This window comes from Candoia aspera, chromosome 3, assembly GCF_035149785.1.
Source record: "Candoia aspera isolate rCanAsp1 chromosome 3, rCanAsp1.hap2, whole genome shotgun sequence".
NCBI classification, from domain to species: domain Eukaryota; kingdom Metazoa; phylum Chordata; class Lepidosauria; order Squamata; family Boidae; genus Candoia; species Candoia aspera.
Window position 1 is genome coordinate 51950994 of NC_086155.1, and position 18842 is coordinate 51969835.

The 18842-nt window shown below is 38.8% G+C and overlaps 1 protein-coding gene across 2 annotated transcripts in view; it reads left to right on the forward strand.

The window, feature by feature from the left end:
- Nucleotides 1-18842, forward strand: part of TBC1D22B (TBC1 domain family member 22B) — a 47686-nt gene that overhangs the window by 276 nt on the left and 28568 nt on the right. Inside the window, exons 2-8 of one of the 2 annotated variants that reach the window (XM_063297654.1) lie at nt 5526-5582; nt 7442-7609; nt 10896-11197; nt 13066-13245; nt 13734-13804; nt 14477-14605; nt 16023-16088. In XM_063297654.1, coding sequence (XP_063153724.1) covers nt 10933-11197; nt 13066-13245; nt 13734-13804; nt 14477-14605; nt 16023-16088 — 711 coding nt within the window. In that variant the 5' untranslated portion in view covers nt 5526-5582; nt 7442-7609; nt 10896-10932. The remainder of the gene's footprint in view (nt 1-5525; nt 5583-7441; nt 7610-10895; nt 11198-13065; nt 13246-13733; nt 13805-14476; nt 14606-16022; nt 16089-18842) is intronic. The other variant, XM_063297652.1, reaches the window with a different exon arrangement.

The following is an 18842-nucleotide window of genomic DNA, read 5'->3' on the forward strand; positions in this document are numbered from 1 at the left end:
TCCCCGGGGAGCAGAGGTCGACTAGCGAAGCCGGCTTAGCGCCTAGTTTTCGCCGCCATTCATTTCTCGGAAGTGCGGCTGAAGGGTCGAGGCTCTGTTCCTGAAGCGAATAGTTGCTTCAGTTTAATCGCTTCTGTGGATGGAGGAGGAGTAGGGGGAGAAGGAAGGGGGAGAACCCTGGAGGTAGTCTGAAGCGGAATTTCCCTTTGCCTGGCATCGAGGGCATGAGATGGATCTTTCCAGCTGTGGGGCTGCCTGTCTTCGTCGGCAGCATTCCGCAGTCCTGTCCCCTTTTGCCACCCGGAGATGTGACGCCCGGTCTGTTAATCAAAGTGGTGGGGCTCTTGCTCGGCTCTCAGGTTCCAAGCCCGCCTTGGGAAATGCGATGCCCCGGTCACCTCTGCCTTGCGGGCCGCGTTGGTGGCCAGGAGTCAGTTGAGGTAGCGCTGTAGACAGGTGCAGAGCGTGCGGCTTTCCCGGAAAGCCAAGCCGCCCGCGTCTTCGTTTGTGTAGATTAATCGGTTTGCATCTATGTAATGTTTATTAGGCCGATGCTTTTTGTGGAGAGTTCCGATTAAAGTTAAAATACAAACCCGAGCATTAATCGGTCTTATTTAAAACGAACCAATGTGTTAGGCCGACTGTATAGCAGTGATTGCCAAACTTTTCCCTATTATCATCTGCCCAGAAAGTCCCTCAGAGAACTTCCATAACATAAGGCCGTTTTGTAAGATGGAAGCAGAAGATACAAATTTTTATTTTAGATTTTTTTGTCCTGCCTTTATTATTTTTATAAATAACCCAAGGTGGGGAGCATACCCTATACTCCTTCCTCCTCCTGTTTTCCCAACAACAACGACCCTGTGCGGTGAGTTGGGCTGAGAGAGCATAACTGGCCCAAAGTCAGCCAGCTGGCTTTCATGCCTAAGGCGGGACTAGAACTCTCAGTTTCCTGGTTTCTAGCCTGGTGCCTTAATCAGTAGACCAAACTTCTTAGAGAGTTATTCCATTTTTAAAGATGCGACAGACCCCTGTTGTAACCCCTCACTCATAAAACTTAAGTAGGAGGCTCTAATATTTGAATCATAAGAAGTTAGAGGGATTTTTGTCCCCCTACTTCTCTCTGTCCTCCCATAAGCCCAATATACAAGGAGTGCTGAACAACTATAGGAATATACATTTTGGGCTGCTGTTAAAATCTGTGCATGCATAAACTTCTTTCAGCTCTTTTCACATACGAGATCATACTCTTGAACTTCAGCAGTAATTCTCTTGGAATATATTTCTGCTTAATTATATCATTTGGATTTTGAGCTTTGATTAGATTTCTCCCTTTTACCATTTAAAAGTGTGAGAAAACTGCACAATTTTTTTGCCATCTTAAAGGAATTAAGAAATTATGAATAATGAATTGATGCAGCAGAAATTAATATGCCATTGAAAAGTGTAGAAAACTAAGAAGCAGTCTTCATGGACAACTATTTTGAGCAAAGTCTGTATAGTTCACAGACTGGTACTCTAATCTCATCTTGACCATGTAAGTACCACTGTGAGGTGTCTAGAATGCTTTGCTAGCTTTAAATTCTGCCTAAGTAGGTAATTCTTGTTTCTATCTTTACTATTCTCTAGCTGCTTCTCTGGCTACAAGAATGCTTGGATAGTTCAGAAGTCTAGGAGCATTGTAGATGAATGTTGTATAATATGTGCTCTTAAGAAGAAAGGGACAGTATTATTTTTGTAAGTGCACTAGCAGCTTGTTATCTTGGGTGTCTTACCATAGTGCCACATCCTGCTTGCGTATGATATTGGCTTTCTGTGAAACAACAATTCACGTGCATCTACAGTTGTTTTAAACAGTAAAGTTGACTCAACCAGCTAAACTGGTTTGGGGAAGGCAAATGAGCCAACTTGAACTTGAGCCCAACCAATAAACATAAACTTCTTCCATTTTTGGTGTGAGCACTTTGCAGGACCAAAAATTCTGTGTTATCTCACATCAAAAGAAGGGAGTTTTTAAACTAGCTGGAGTGCAAGGTTTCCCCTTTATTATTTTATGAAGCCCTGAAGTTTGATAATTTTTATCAAAATTATGGCCAGTTTATACAGTGTTTCTAAAATGGCTGTCTCAATCCTCCTAGAGCTGCATAATATAAATATGCCTAAATTGTTTATAATAGACATAGTTTGCCATTTTGTATACATTTTAACCTGTGCTGGGGGGGAAAAAAGGCTTATGATCTGTTTCCCCATTAGGCAGCAAGTTCCAGGCTAAGCAGGAAAAAAATTCACTTGGCATGCATAGAGCTCTGTCAGCTGGCTTGTTAAATCTGCTAAAAGAGAATGAAGAGATATTTTAATATGGGCCAAATGTTGTGGAAACTAGCAACTTTGCTTATCAAAATGGGAAATCACTCCCACATGATCTATTTGCACCAAGTAAAGGAGAGATATCTAGAATGGATTGTAAATTCTGTTATTGCTTCTCCTTACAGCTGGATAGCTTAATTAAGAATGCTTATTGAATTGTCTGCATAGTTTTGTCGTTATACTCCTGTTCTCTGTTTCAATGTGTTAAACTCTGGATAAAATAAACTTATATGTGAGGGGCTTATGTTTATGATACCCAGTTGTACATCTCTACCCCCAGCAGTCCAAGTAAAATTGTCAAAGCTCTGTCCCACTGTCTGGAGACTGTTGAAAGTCAGCATAGGGAAGCTGAAGCCTTGTGGCTGAACCCTGCCGTAACAGTGGTTATGGATTCTGGATCTGGATGTTTCCATTTTTCATTCTGGATGTGGTTTGCACTGCCCCATTCAGACTTGATGTACAATCTGGGGGCCCTCGTGGACTCACACTCCTGCTCTAACAACAGGTAGCAGCTGTAGCCAGGAGGGCCTTTGCACAACTGTGTTTTGTGCATCAGTTGCACCCATTCCTGGACTGGGAGGCCCTGCTCATGGTCACTCATGCCTTAGTCACCTCCCAATTGGACTACTGCAGTTGGACTATTGCAACACATGGGGCTGCTCTTGAAGACCATCTGGAAGTTTCAGTTGGTCCAGAATGCCACAGTGCTGGTAGATATGGGCACAGCTGATTAAGCCCATATAATGCCACTACTCTGTGAGCTGCACTGCCTCCTAATAGGCTTCTGGGTGCAATTCAAGATGCTGGTTATGGATATAATATTATGTTGGAGCAATGGGAGAACATGTGGAACAAAGGTTTGAAATTTACTTTGAATTATAACTTAAAAGAGAATTTTTATAAAATTTATTTATTTATTTTATTTTCTATCCTGCCTCTATTATTTGATAAATAACTCAAGGCGGAGAACATACCTAATACACCTTCCTCATCCTATTTTTGCCACAACAACAACCCTGTGAGGTGAGTTGGGCTGAGAGAGAGTGACTGGCCCAAGGTCACCCAGCTGGCTTTCATGCCTAAGGCAGGACTAGAACTCTCAGTCTCCTGGTTTCTAACCCATTGCCTTAACTCCTGATAAGTTGTCAAAAATGTATAATGGAGTAACGAATGTTTGTTGGAAATGTTCTCTTGGTGAAGGAACTTTTTATCATCTTTGGTGGACTTGTGAGAAGGCCAAAAATTTTTGGGAACAAATATGTGTTAATATTCAAAAGATCCTTAAAGTGGACTTACAAAAAAAACAACAACTGTTTCTCTTGGGATTGATGGAGAAGCAGCTTGAGAAACACCATGGGGCTTTGCTTTTATACGTGATTACAGCAACAAGACTTTTATATGCACGAAGATGGAAAGAACCACAAATGCCTACAGTGGAGGAATGGATGATTAAGTTGATGGAGCTGGCCCAAATGGCAAAGTTAATAGCGTTGATAAGAGAAAATACTGTGTCTGGATTTGTTGCTATTTGGCAACCACTTTTAGACTACTTGCTTATGTCAGAAAAAAATGAAGTTTTGATTTTGGGTTTTAATGATTAAATGGTTTGATTTGATAGAAATAATGTTACTAAGATTTAACTAATGGTAAGAGATTATATTTGTAAATGCATTCATATCTGTATTGGAGAAGGTCAGAAGTCACTTTGTTTCTGTTTTCTGTCTGTTTTGTACTTTTATAGTTTTTCTTTTTTATTTAGTCCTGTACTCTATCTTTTCTATATTCTATCTTTTGTATTTTAACTATACTCTGAAAATTAATAAAGTTCTAAAAAAAAATGCTGGTTATCACTTTTAAAGCTGCACATGGTATAGGACTGGGTTACTTGCAGGACCGACTTCTCCCAAGAACATCTGCCCACCTCACATGCTCCCACAGGGAGGGCATGCTCCAAGTTCCCTCTTCTAAACTTTCCCATCTCATGGGACTTAGGAAGTGTGCTGTTTCTATGGTTGCCCCTGTGTTTGGAACAATCCCCCCCCCCCCCAATATATCACAGGCCCCAATTCTGCTTGCCTTTAGAAAAGCAGCTAAGATCTGGCTTTTTCCCCAGGCTTTTGGGTCCAGTTGAGTGGAATCTCTTTTTGGCTGCTTAATTATCGTGTTAGGTTGCCATTTTATCTTTTATATACTAGTAGGTTTTTTAATGTTATGTGGGATAGGTTGTTTTGTTTTGTTCTGTCTTGTTTGTTTTGAGGGAGTTGGTTTATTGTTTGTTTTTTGCTGTGTAATGCTCAAAGTCACATTGTTTGAGTTGGGCAGCCCTGTAAGTCCAACAAACAAACAAACAAACAAGCAAGTTTTATTTGGGAAATGGACATTTGTATTTCTTAAGTGCTGGAATCTTACTGGAGCAAAAACAGAACTGCATAAAATATTTTTTTTACAGAATATTTAAATCTTATATACAGACTACAAAATCCCCATACTAATTTCACATTTCACACTAAGTCAGGTTTTGTTAAACCTATGGTTTATTGAACAAGCCATAGTGATCTGGTTCTCATGTAAGCTAAACCACAGTAGTGTGGTTTATTATTTCTTTAAACTATTTCTGTAACGGTTCTAATGTCAAAAGCAAGATTTATATATTAACTGATGGGCTCAGAACAACCATATTATGTTTAATGTGAAGCACCAAACCCAGCCACTCTAATATTATGACTAGGGTTGAAAACATGCTCTGCATTTAACTGCTAACTTTTCACAACCCCACTCTTATACTCATATTACCATAGCAGTTCAAAAGAAGTGTTTGTCTTATTCTTAAAAGAACTACCCTTCAACTCTGTATGATTTTGAACCTTTGAGGATGCTGAAATTTTTGTTGGTATTGAAGTACTGTACAGTTATTCACAAATCCAGTGCTGTGTGTTGGTCGAGGGTGAGAGAGACCCAAATTCAAGTTCATCTTCAGGCATCAAAGCTCACTGGATTATTTTGGGCCAGACCCAATCTCTCAGCCCATTCTGCTTCACAGAAATGTTGTTGTAGAGGAAAATTGAGGACAGGGTAGGCTGCCTTGAGCTCTTGAAGGAAAGGCAGGATATACATCTAATAAATACATTAATTAGTTGTGTCTCTTGTCCCTTTCACAGTATTCAACCTGTTTATGGAGCTCAGCATCCTCCACTGGACCCACGGCTCACTAAAAAGTAAGTCCTCTTCCTTCATCTTTTCAGAAGGAAGGCTCTTAGTGCCCATGATAGGGTGTACTTTATTTTACTTTGGAGGGGAAACTTGCTTTACACTCTTGGAATGCCATCTATGTGAGGAGGTAGCTGCAAAAACAAGCAGCACATCAGAATGGTGCCTTAAGTGAATGTATCAGCTTAAAGAGAACATCCAACACATATATGTAGTAAAAATGACAAATTATTCTACGTCCTGTATGAGGAAGCATTTTTACAATAGGAAAACATATTGCCTTGGTTGACGATGTTCTGTTGAAGTGCATTGGGTACTGTATTTGAACCAGTCAGTACTCATTTGAGGTTTATGTCTTTGCTTCCTTAAAAAATATTGGCCACTAAGTGGAGGTTATATAACGAACTGGTGGTTTAACTATTAAATCATTCAGGGATGGCATCTCCATGACAATCATTGCCCTCACTGAGCCAGGAAATCAAGAGACCTGTGGGTTATAGAATTGGATCTCTAAGTTAATTTGTAAAGGGAGAGGGGCAGGTGGGATTTAAGAAGGGCAAAGACATATATAGGCCAGTTTTAGTGTCAATCTGGTTTACATGGTCTTTTCTATATACAAATAATATAGCAAAGTAAAGGCTATATTAGACTAACCAAAATATTTGATTGAAATGTTGATTTAGACATTTGGAAATAGTCCAATTCTGCTTGGTCTGCTTCAGAGGCACCTGATTCAACTTGGTTCCAGATGTTGATCTTAATTTGGGAAATCTGGGGTTTTATGCCTCCATTAATCATCATTAGAAATCAACACATAGTTATTACTTGTTTGATGTTTAGCATGAAATTTGCAGATGTAGTAGTCCCTTCTGAAGGGTTGAAGCTTGGCAATTTGCAGACAGATAGATGCATGGGGATTTGGTGTAGCATTTTTCCCAGAGAGGGGTTTTCTTATCCTCTAGATTTTGTTTGGGAAGAAGTGGCTGAGTTTTTACAAAAAATAACCTCTTTTATGGAGTTTTGGGAAGGGGGAAACCTACAAAATTTCAGACTTGATCATGGTTTTTGTGTTAAATGACTTTAACGTTAACTAGGGCAGGGTTTCTCAGCCAGGGTTGCATGGAACCCTAGGGTTCCACAAGAAGTCACTAGGGGTTCCCTGGGAGATCACAATTTATTTAAAAAACTATTTCAAATTCGGGCAACTTGACATTAAAGAGGTAAGTTTCATTCTTTATTTTTAGTTTAAGAACACTGTTGATGCATATAAACAGGCCTACCCATGAAACAAATATAATAATTTTGTAACTTCTGGCCTATATTTGAGCCTGAATGTGCAGGGGTTTCCCAAGGCCTGAAAAATATTTCAGGGGTTCCTCCAGGGTGTTAAAGAGGTATCATATTTAGATAGTGGATATAGCTTTTATGAATAAATTTGAAACGCTATTTTATGTTTTCATAAATGCGTAATAAGTTCTATACTGATTTAGTGTTATGATTTTTTTTTTAACTTTTGGCTATCCTAAAGCTACATTCATTCACACTGATGTCACTTAACTTACTGCATTTTTCTGATGGGCTGTAGAAGAATAAATCATCTACTATAAATCCTTCTCACTGCTTTTACTTACTGTATCAATCTTTGGATAAGGATGATAATTTCAAGAATATAAATTGTTAAACTTTGAAGTGGGTGTATTGGAGTCACTGAATTTAGTCTGTACATTATTGATTAATGTATAAACAATGAGAATGTCTGTCTGTGCAATTAGTGTTTGCCTTAAAAGTATCATCTATTCAGGTGAGAATGTAAAACGTTTTGCAGTTTTCTTGGGATTTAGCTACTTTTTTTTTTTTTTTTTGAAAGACTGGAAAACTTTTATGGACTTTTTGCTGAAGGAAGAAACAAATGAAAGGATGATTTATGGATTTGAGGACTGAAAAAGATGTGGTTAAAATAAAGGATTGAAGGGATTTTTGTACCATCCAAGAGGGAGGAGGGATAATAAGTTTGTAAATATCTGTTGAAAAGAAGGTCTGAAGTTATTTATTTCTTGACTTTTGTTTCTCTTTCTATCTTTCTTACTTTTTTCCTTGCACTTTTTCTCTCCTCTCCTCTTCTCTTTTCTTCTCTTCCTCTCTCTCTCTGGATTTATCTTTTATTGTATGAAAAATTCTTAAAACTTTTTTTTCCTTTTAATTGTATCCGATTCTCAGAGACTGTCTGGACAGTCCTTTCAGTTTGCTTGGCAAGGTTTTTCAGAAGTGGTTTGCCATTACCTCCTTCCTGGGGCTGAGAGAAAGTGACTGGTCCAAGGTCACCCAGATGACCTAAGGCAGGACTAGAACTTATGGTCTCCTGGTTTCCAGCCTGATGCCTTAACCACTACACCAAACTGGCTCTCTAATACAATTTATATTTTAAAAAGGGGATTTAACGACTTTTATTTTGGAATTTTTGATGGAGACCATGTACATAATTCTCTTAGACTATAGTCTGGGAGCCATTGATTTAAGGCATTCATTTTAGTCCTTAAATAATAATCCCCAGAATGACCACCAAAAAAAAAAAAAGGTTGAGAATTTCAAGGGGCACAACTTTTGTGCCGGGAAGGTCACATGCCCCGCATTGTTATCTCTGGACTCAATGTTAATGATATGCTCCTCTTTTCATGTTGGTTTGTATGCAGGGATTGGCTGAATTTGGTCTTTTATTTTTTATCGGCATCTGAGTTCTGAATTATCGTGCAGATATTTAGAACTTACTACTAATTGTCAACTTAGTTAACGTTCCTTTTGTATTAAAATTTATGACTGAAAAAGTAAATGTGAGGTCCCTCTGCCTCTTTTTTTTTTTCTTTTTTTTTAGCAAAGACCTGTGGAACTAATGGGGGCTCAGTACCATTGCTAACTTTGTTTTTTTTTAAATAAGAATTTTATTAAGTTTGAAGGAAAGGTAAAAACTACAAAAAAGCAAAAAAAACTACAAAAAAGAGAAAAAGTGAAAAAATAGAAAATGAAAAACTATTTTTTAAGAAATTACAAGATAACTTCCGACTTTCAACAAGAATATACAGCAATTTCCATAATTAATCCCTTACTCTAGATCTAACCAATATCATATTATTTCTATAAATCATTCCATAGACACATTATAAAAATCACTAAAGACAATTGCTCCTTCCCCTTATATATAAAGAAGAATAAACAAATATATAAACCTCTAAATCAACTCCCCCCCACAGGAACCCATTTATTTAAATATTTCCTTCCCACCACTATTCTATATATTTCTGGCCACTATAATAAAAATCAGATTATGAAAACATTTACATTACCTACTTTTATACATAATAGTGCTATAGCAATCTTAACCCTATTAAACCTAAAACCAAACACTTATTCTTATATCTTATAAATCTTTAAAAAATCAAACTTTAAATCATTAAAGAAAAATGGAATCATACAAGCCTTAATATCAATCCAAATACAGTACATATCCTTAATTCCTTATCCTACATCAAAATATACCAGAACATTTACTTGTCTCCATCTTACGCATAAGGCATTTTTCATAATAAAATTAAACAGTCCAACTGCCCCCCTTAAAAAAAAAATCAAACTCCTCAGTAGAAGACCTCCCATACAACATAGCTTCCTTCTCAAAACAATCCTTCGGGAAAGCAGCTTGAACAGTATCTTGCAAGTTAAACTTTAACTCCTTCTTCACTAAAGTATACTCGTTGCCTGGCATTTCTTCAAAGAGACCATTCTCCCTGTCAGGAAAAAAATCCCCCTCTTGATAAATTTCTTCCTCCCCCCGCAGAACGTCTTCAGCCAGTTGACACATTTTAGCACTGATATTTTCTACAATATCCTGAATATCTTGCATAATGGCTTGGCGAGTGTCATAAAAATCTCTTTGAAATCAGAACGAAGTCCAGAATGAAGCTCTATGAAGATTTCCATAAGGTTGTCCATAATTCAGGCAGTAGATTATGGCGCCCCTGGATATTTGGTTAGCACAGATTGAAACTAGTGGGTTAAATGAAACTGACAAAGAAAAAGTGTGCTAACCAGCAGCTACAGAGAGTGAACAGAAAAATGAAATGTCAAAACAGCAAATTCACCATGTAGGAAAAAGTTAAGTCCTTCAAATTAAATTAAAAAATAGTAATGGGGAGATTATTAATTATTCTCAGTCCACCTTAAAATTAAACTGGAAGTAAGCCAAAGACTTAAAAAAAAGTTTTTTAGAAATAACGATAGGCACCAAGGGAATCCAATTTTTCTTGTTGTAGAAAGCCTCTCTTAGGGTAAGAAAACTTTAAAATATGAATTGGGTGATTTAGAAGTTGTGGGGCTCGACCTAATGTCCTTTAAGGCTGGATATGATGGCTTCCCTAGCCTCCCATCGTCTCTTACCAGGTCTTCGCTGTTTGCGATTCTCAGGCTGCAAGGTGACGTTTTGGAGGACAAAATGGGATAATTCCGAGCTTTTTCTTAACTCATGAAAAAGCTCTGGGCTTCAGGTAAGAACCTGAAGCCGAAAAAAACCCCACGTTGTCAGATCTGTCTGCGGAGCTCGCGGACAAGGCTGTTCAGCTGGCCATGTTCCCCACCGGAAGACGGAAGTTACCGTCGCTAACTTTGGATTATTGGTAGGAATTGCTGATGAATTCTTAAGAATTTCTTTTCTTGTATTTTAAACTCCATTTTGATCTGCCTTACTTTCTTGGAATTCATTTAGTTTTTTGTCCTGAACAGACACAGACTTTATCCTGGGTTCTTTGGTGCTAGGACTTTGATTCATATAACTGAAGATAAAGCAAGTGCAAGTTAACAGTACTGTACAAACAATGGGGCTGATTGTGTCTTTATTCAGTGTGCATGTTAATTTGGATAGTGCTATATTAATGTATCTACTTTCATATGTCTTAAATATTCATGTTTTATACTTCTTTGGTATTCTACTTAGATTAGATGAAACCAGAGTTTTACTTTGCTTACCACATAGGAGGTTTCACGAGCAGCCTTTTATAGCAAGGATTTTGGCAGAAATGTTTTGGCCTCTTGCCAAGACTATAAAGCTCTGGCTTAGGTTTTGAACTTTGTACTTGGTAGAGATTGCCTAAAATTATTTTGCATTCTTTGTTCTTTGGCTCACCAAAAGAGAAGAGATGGAACAGTGGGATGGAGGGGGAGCAACTGATACATTAAATGAAATTGATGGTGAAAGATAATCACAGACAAGGAAAATTTGTGTATCAAAACTGAATGCAGTTCTCAGTACAACAATGCATCACCCTTTATTTTTTTAGCTTCATCAAGGAACGCTCCAAGATCAATGCACTATCTATGAAAAATAAGAAGGCCAGCAGTTTTCATGAGTTTGCTCGTGACACCAGTGATGCTTGGGATATTGGGGATGATGAAGATGAAGATTTCTCATCTTTCCAAACATTGAACTCTAAAGTGGCCAAGGCCACAGCAGCACAAGTCCTGGAGAATCACAGCAGGCTGCGTATGAAACCCGAGTGGCCCCAGGCAGCTCTCAGTGAAGCACCAATCAATTGTAAAGTCATCAAGTCCAGTAGTGAGGCTCAGCTATCCAGAGGACCTGGTACGTTGCTTGTGGCTCTTGGCTTTTTTGCAATGTACTACTGTATCCCATCAAAGCTGTGTGAGTTCTGCAGTTCTGTACAAATGCTGCATTTGTAGTCAGGTGCAGAATGGAATATTCTGAAAATCTTCAATTTGACTTTAGCCAAGAAATGCATTTTTTTTCTTTTGGATAAAGAAATAGGCTTGTATGTGTGTGGCTAATTCCTGATGAAATCCTGAAAGCTGATGAATGGCTCAGTGCAATATTCCAGGGAACAAGACTTACATGCCTTCTTTAAATTTTTGTTTTGTCCTGTTTTTAGCAGGAGCAGAATAAATTGATGCAGATATATGAATATTTTCTTGAGCTTCATAATTATTTATGGACATTGATTATATTTGGGTGCTAGACAAGGTGAATCCTGGGGTCTGATTCAGTAGTGTAGTTGGTAGATCTTGGCTTTTCTTGCCAGTGAAATTATAATGGTGTATTTTACAAAGTCACATTCCTTTGCAGAGCATGCACAGATCTGATAGGGTTCCATGGGCAGTGATTAGTGTATCTGTTAGTCATTCATACTAACGGTTACCAAGCACAGTCATTGCATATTTGCTGGAGGGTGGGGGAGGATGATAAAAGACTTTTGGTTAGCAAACTGATATGCCAAAAGTTTTTGAAACTTTTGGGAAGAACATAGAGTTTTGACCAAGGGATTTTGATATTGCATGTAGGATAAGAGTGTAAAATGTACAGCCTAGAGTCCTCATACATCCTGCCAGCATTCCTTTTGTGATCCCCTCCCATAACGGCCAAATCTTTATGACACCTTCTTTGGTGGCTTTGGAGTTTAGGGAAGGTTAAGGGGTGAAATCAGTGTCTTAATCTTTGCAGGTGCAAAAAAAATACCCATTTCATCCTGCAAAATCCCTGAAATTCCCCTTGAAATGGGTTCTGTCACAAAGCCTAATGCAGTCTTCAGGCCAGAAATGGTACACTTCTAATATTAATCAAATAATTAAGAAAATGCATGTAGAGTCCTACTGCAGTGAGCAAAGTATACTCTGCTGTCTGGCTTTGAAAAATTAGCCATCTTATTGCAAAGCTACCACCAGATGGCATCAAAGCCCATGCCACATTACATTTCTTTTCTGGAAATTGGTTGGCTTTTTAGCATAGAGGTATAGAGGAATTTGGGATTGTAGATTGCCTTTGAGGTGTCGTGCTTCCTCTTCTGTGCTATTGATTTTGTTGTTTAGCATGCTGAAGGAAGAAGGAATGAAAGAGCCTGAAATCTGGAAACAGATGGAAGGGATTGAACAGGAGGAGACGATGGAAGAAGAGCTGTAAGAGCATTGGCTTTATATAATGTTGATGGACAGGCCAGGTAATCTTGGCATCAGTGAAAGTGGTTTAAGAGCCATCCATCTAAATTGCTAACAATACAACATTCTGCTTTCACCGTCACATTCATTGAATCTCTGTACTTTCCTTAAGAGTTCTGTCAAGCATAGTGAAAATCCTAAAATATCAGGGTGTTCCTGCACAGGAGTTCTTGGTGTTGAATGAAACAGAGCAGTTTGATAACTTACTCAGCAGGAGTGGATCAATTCTTGGTTTATCTTGACCAATCCTCAAGTTCTTTATGTACCTTTTTAATAACAGCATGGCAGGAAACAGTTCAACATGTGAAGCTTCTGCCATCATTCAGTGATGGGAGAGAAAATTCACGGGTATGGAGACTTTCCTTGCCATGTGTGTGTTTAAAGGTGTGGAAGCCTTCCTGGAATTGGAGATTCTGGAGGCATGAAGAAAACAATGGATTCTGGAAGCTCCAGTGTTTGCTGCTGCCCAGTATACTCCTGATGGACCTCTTTAAACTCTTTTAGAGGATGCCTGTATGCGCAACCCCCTCCACAAACAGCAATCCCTCCCACTCCGACCCATCATTCCACTTGTCGCTCGCATCTCTGACCAAAATGCTTCTGGGGCTCCTCCCATGACGGTGCGTGAGAAAACTCGCTTGGAAAAATTCCGACAGCTTCTGTCCAGCCAAAACACAGACCTAGGTGAGTCTAGGGATTGGGAAGATAAAAATTCTCCAAGAACCTTTGTGGTTTCTAGAAATAATAAATAAACAATCCAACAAACCAACCACATCCCTCCCTTTGGGGTGCAACCATATTTAGGGTATCACCAATGTCCTCGTATAGCATGAGATTCCAATGTGAGTCATCCCTAGCCAGGAATGTTCATGTTATACACTTGAGGACATCTCATTAAGCAAGAATTGTATAAAGACTAAAGCAGTACAGTTCTAGGTCTACACACAGTCCCAATGATTAACCCTTCTTATATCTGATTTATAATGTTACTTCCATACATAATTTTAAATCAAATTTTAAATTAAAAAATATTATAAAGAGAAACATAGTCACCATTGCTATACAAATCTAAGCAACAAGTTACTTACCCAGAGGGAAAGAACTTATTCTTTGTTCCTTCTTTAAAAATGCCAATACTTAATATGAATAAACTAACTGTTGCCCCTTTGCAGATGAATTGAGGAAATGCAGCTGGCCTGGTGTCCCCAGAGAGGTCCGTCCTGTGACTTGGCGACTTTTATCAGTGAGTGCTGCATCCTCTGACCTAGGACAACTTGTATCATCTACATATTGAAAATGTTTCCAAGATGCATAACTGGGCTCCAGGGAAACACAGCTCCTGGTTGGATTTTTAGCCTGAGTCTTTCTTAACCCAGCTGCCTGAGATCCCTTGAGAGGAATATGACACTGTAGCATGGGAAAACAGTACATTTTATGCTTAGGTTTGTAAAAACTGATTTAGAAATAAAAATAGCCCATACGTTATGTTAGTAATACAGTACCATGAAAAAGCAAGAATGCCACTGAATTCCAGAAGTCAGTCTCTGCAGAAAATGAGAGAAGATACATGGCAATAGTTTTTCTGACCTCCAAAAAGCCTTATTTCATAGGAAACCTTTATGTGATACTGGAATTGCAGGCTCCAAAGCAAGACTGTCTCCAATGCTTTTAAGCATTTGGTGCAAGGAAGAATTTTGAAAGTTGCAGTTTCTTCCCTCAGTGGAATACTTGAGCAGAAGAAAGTACATTTTCAGAACTTTTGGTTCTGTAACTTTTTGTTGGACTCTTATTAAACCCTATATCCTCTCCTAGAATATTTTCTTGTGGGCTACCATTGGGCAGGTTGGAGTGAAGATTGGATAGGAATTTGGAACACAGCAGAGGAATTTTGACTTGACAAGTTTCTCTTCTACAGGGTTATCTCCCTGCCAACATGGAACGAAGGAAGCTGACTTTACAACGAAAGCGAGAAGAATATTTTGGCTTCATTGAACAGTATTATGACTCCAGAAATGAGGAGCACCATCAAGATACATATCGGCAGGTACTCAGACCCCTAATCTGTAGTCTGGAGATTTCTTAATAGTGGACCCTTACCCATTTGCCTGTTATTCTGTCCATTATGTATTTAGTTACAATTGGTTTGCATTTACATTCCACCTTTTCTCAGCTCCAAAGCAATGTACTTGGAAAGTGAGGGAGTTCCCTAATTTTACCCTCACAACAATAGTCATGTGAAGTAGATTGGCTGAGACAGTTTCTGGACAAGCCACTCAGCGAGTTCAGTAGTTGAATGGGTCTTCCTGATCCAAATTCCCAAATTAACACTGGTAATACCATAGAAGACTTCCTAGGTGTTATTTGCTGCCAAAAGTCAGCAGACATTATGTTGATCCGACTAATGACCCTAGAACAGGGATAGGCAGCCTTTTTGCCTCTCAGGGCTATGACAGATATTGATGGCCACATATGCACTTGTCCAGATACACATATACAGCCATTTTATATACTGAGCAGACACATACATACATGCACGTACAAAACACTCCGCTCATTCTCCAGGAATGTGCTTGCAGATCAGTGAGTGGTTTACCATTTTGGGAAATCTGTGATTGTAAGCATGCTTGCTGGGAATGGGGTGGAAGTCTAGTCCCACCGTCTCCAGCAGTCCTAAATCACCTAACACACCTGACTCTAGACAGTGTTTCTCAACTTTAGCAACTTGACAATGTGTGGACTTCCAACTCCTAGAATTCCCCAGCCAGCACTGCTGGCTGGGAAATTCTGGGAGTTGAAGTCCACACGTCTAAGTTGTTACGGTTGAGAAACACTGCTCTAGGAAGTAGGATGCTTTCTTCCATCTCTTTCCAGGGAGTGCTACTGGAGTTGCTTAACTGGAAGGAAGGAGAAAGCTATATAAGACTTCCGTACTCCTTCCTGTTGAAGCAGCTCCATATCACTGTGCCCATCCTGCCAACGGCAGTGGGTGCATAGCAATTGCTCTTTTGCTGGGAGGAAGGCTTCCCCTGTTCTCCCTACAAAACTGGTCCATGCAACCTAATAACTACCAGGCTGCCTGGATCCGGCAGTGCAAGCTGCCTGGGTGTCTTCCAAGAGTTGCAGTCACTCTGTGAATTGGCCACCCCTGCCCCAGAGGGAAGCTACTTTGAAAATCACCTAGCTCTTTTAGGGTACTCTTTTTGAAGGGGTCCTTGCTGCTAGGCTTGCATATTTGTGCTGGACCGTTACCATATATTAATTCCTTGAGCCATTGGCTCTGTTTAGTTGGACGAGCAAGAACATGCTATAATGTTGGTCCTCTGAATCAGTTTCATCACTCTGTCTTCAATTACTGTACTGTTTTGATCAGGCTGTAGAAATATTGCCTTGTCTTTGCAGACTGCATGATTAGTTTGCAGTCCTTAATATCTGTGTTTTGTTTTCTTAAAAATCCCTTTCAGATCCATATAGACATTCCACGGACAAATCCCCTCATCCCTCTGTTCCAGCAACCATTAGTTCAAGAGGTGAGAAGAGGGTTTTTTTTTTCCTCCCCCCCCTCCCCCCCAATATGCCATTTAACTCTTGATGTTGGTGGTCAAGGATGCTGGCTGAAGATTTTGTTTTGTCCAATGTATTACTGATTATCTAGGGCAATGTTTCTCAACCTCAGCAAGTTTAAGATGAGTGGAATTCTGGGAGTTGAAGTCCACACATCTCAAACTTGCTGAGGTTGAGAAACACTGTTCCAGGGTTAGCTGCCTTGTACTATTCAAGGGCTGTTCTGATAGACTTTTTTAAAAATCACACATTTAAAGTATTTTCTTGCAACTCTAAAAGTTGAGTGGCTATGCAGTGTTACATGCTGCATCTCCAAAATGCAAATTCTATGCTCTATTCAGTATAAATGAATCATTCCAAAGAATGCAGGCAGGTTTATTTTTGCAGGAGTTTGTTATTAATATTCTAGTTAGGTACACCGTTTGGTATATGCAAAAGTAGTTATGAAGTAATAAAAAAATGCACACTGCCACTGGATAAATATTTCCTTGTCTCTTTCTTCTTAGGGATATGTATTAATACCAAGTGTATGATAGGATATCATTGCATTCTGTTTCCTGTCCTCTTTTATTTTACCAGCCACTGCTATGAGGATGAAGAAATTGGTAACACAATGATATTGTATCATATATGATATATTACTAGATGTTGCAGGCAAATCAAAAGGAAGAAATATACTGAAGTTTCAATCTGTAGCCAGGCAGCTTCAACACTGTCTGTTAATGGACTTTCATAAGGATCTACAGTATATATCCAAACTTTGCATGAAATTGCAATCGTGCAACAGCAAAAAGAGTGGAAACTGGATGCTACTTCCCCATATTTTTTTTTTACCTTTTAGAATACACTAGATATGAAGTGCTTCTACTATGCACAATTATATTTAGTTACTTGCAAGGGTATAATGCACTGATATCTGTTTAAGGCCTTCAATATCCTGGGACTATAAGGACTCCCAGCGTGGCTTACAAACCAATATAACAAAAGAAAAATATGAAAACATTAGTAGAACAGATAGTATTCTAGCATCAAAGTAAGATTAGTGGAACAATAAGAACAGTGCAGCTGGAAAGATTTTTTTTTCTGATGAAGAAAAATTGACCATATGCCATTTTGAATGCCTTTGAAGGAGAGTTTAAACCCAAGGCATGAAAACCAAGGAGTCCATTTTTCCACGCATTTTCCATCTTTCTTTGCAGAACAGATCTTCTGAGGATGCTAATAATACCCAGGAGGTTACTATGAGTAAGAGGCAGGACTCTGCATGGGCTTTCTAGATGTTCTCTGTGAACAGTGATGGGGTTCTATAGAAGTTAAGTCAGCGTTTTTAGAAACTCTTAACAGAAACTAGTGCCCTCATGAAGGAATAATCTCTGATTTTTAAGTGCCCCCTCAATGTATATCTGCAGCAAAACTGCATTCAGTCCATACTGTAGCAATGTGGTGACTTGCCTAAGAAGACAAAATATCTTAGTAGTAGAGTTTTAAATGGCAGACCTCTGGCTGAACTAATTGAATTCCAAATATTAATAACTAAACTTACATTATAAGCGATTAATCATTATAGCTTTGACCAATCTTATTTTATTGATTATTTACTGATGCCTGCAAATCATGCTATTTCAGTCAAGCTTAAGTGGTCTCAATCCATTCCTAGCCCTTGTGTATAGCACAGAGACAAGGTTTTCTATATTTAGGAGTCAGCATTGATTGGGCTTGGGAATTTATGATTACTAATGCAAGGACTGTCTAAAACCATAACAGATTGATTCAGTTCTTCAGGTTTATGGAGCATAAATAAATACCTAACAAGGTCCTGTGCTGTTGGCCTTGAAATGAATAGGCACATTGTCATGGCTTGTTTTCTGGTGTATGCCCCTTTTCTCCTTGTAACAGACAATGGCCTGTGCATATTGTTTAAAAGCTTTGATCAGCTTAAGAGCTAGAATATTTAACCATTAATGTAAGTGGTAGTGCTGCAAAACAAACGGCCGTGTTCAAAGTATGATTAATGAGAGCTATCTGTCACAATTATGTTGAATGCCACTGCTGACTATCTTGAAAGTTATAAAGTAACCTGTGCAAACTCTTGAAAGAAAAACTGGTCAAGAAATTTATTCCAAGGGCACTGAAATGTTGCTTATTTTGTTCTGCTGTAACCAGCTTCCTACAACTAGCAATAAATGCCTCTGTCAAGATTTTGTATTCTCAAAGGAACAGTCTTCAGATGCTTGCCTACCAAATTCAGTCATTGTGGATGCAAATGTAATGGAGAAACTATTCGTTTATTATTATTGCACAAGTAGCGCGTTGCATGACATGTGGACATGTATTTTAGAGAATGTCAGATCTCTCAAATCAGAGAAATCACCATGAAGACTAGAAGCATGCTGGGTTTAATGTTTCTGAATCTGGGGTTCAATTGGACAACCCCTCAGGGACCTCAAGTCTGAGCCCTGTTCTTATATTTGAAAGAAACAAGAGAATTCTAGAGCAACTCTGTCAAGGAGCTGCAATGTATGGTCTGTCAGGCCTTGCTGATTCTGCAGAAGTGATTTATTCAACTTGACAGTGCATTTTTGGGCTGCTGTGTTCATATTAGCAGTAGCCTCGTCCTAAGGTTCATGAATTTCTGCCCCACCAGATAGCTGTGACAAGGCCTTTTGTTGCCTACATTAATCCATAACATATAAATAAGAAACCTCACTGCAGAAAATGAG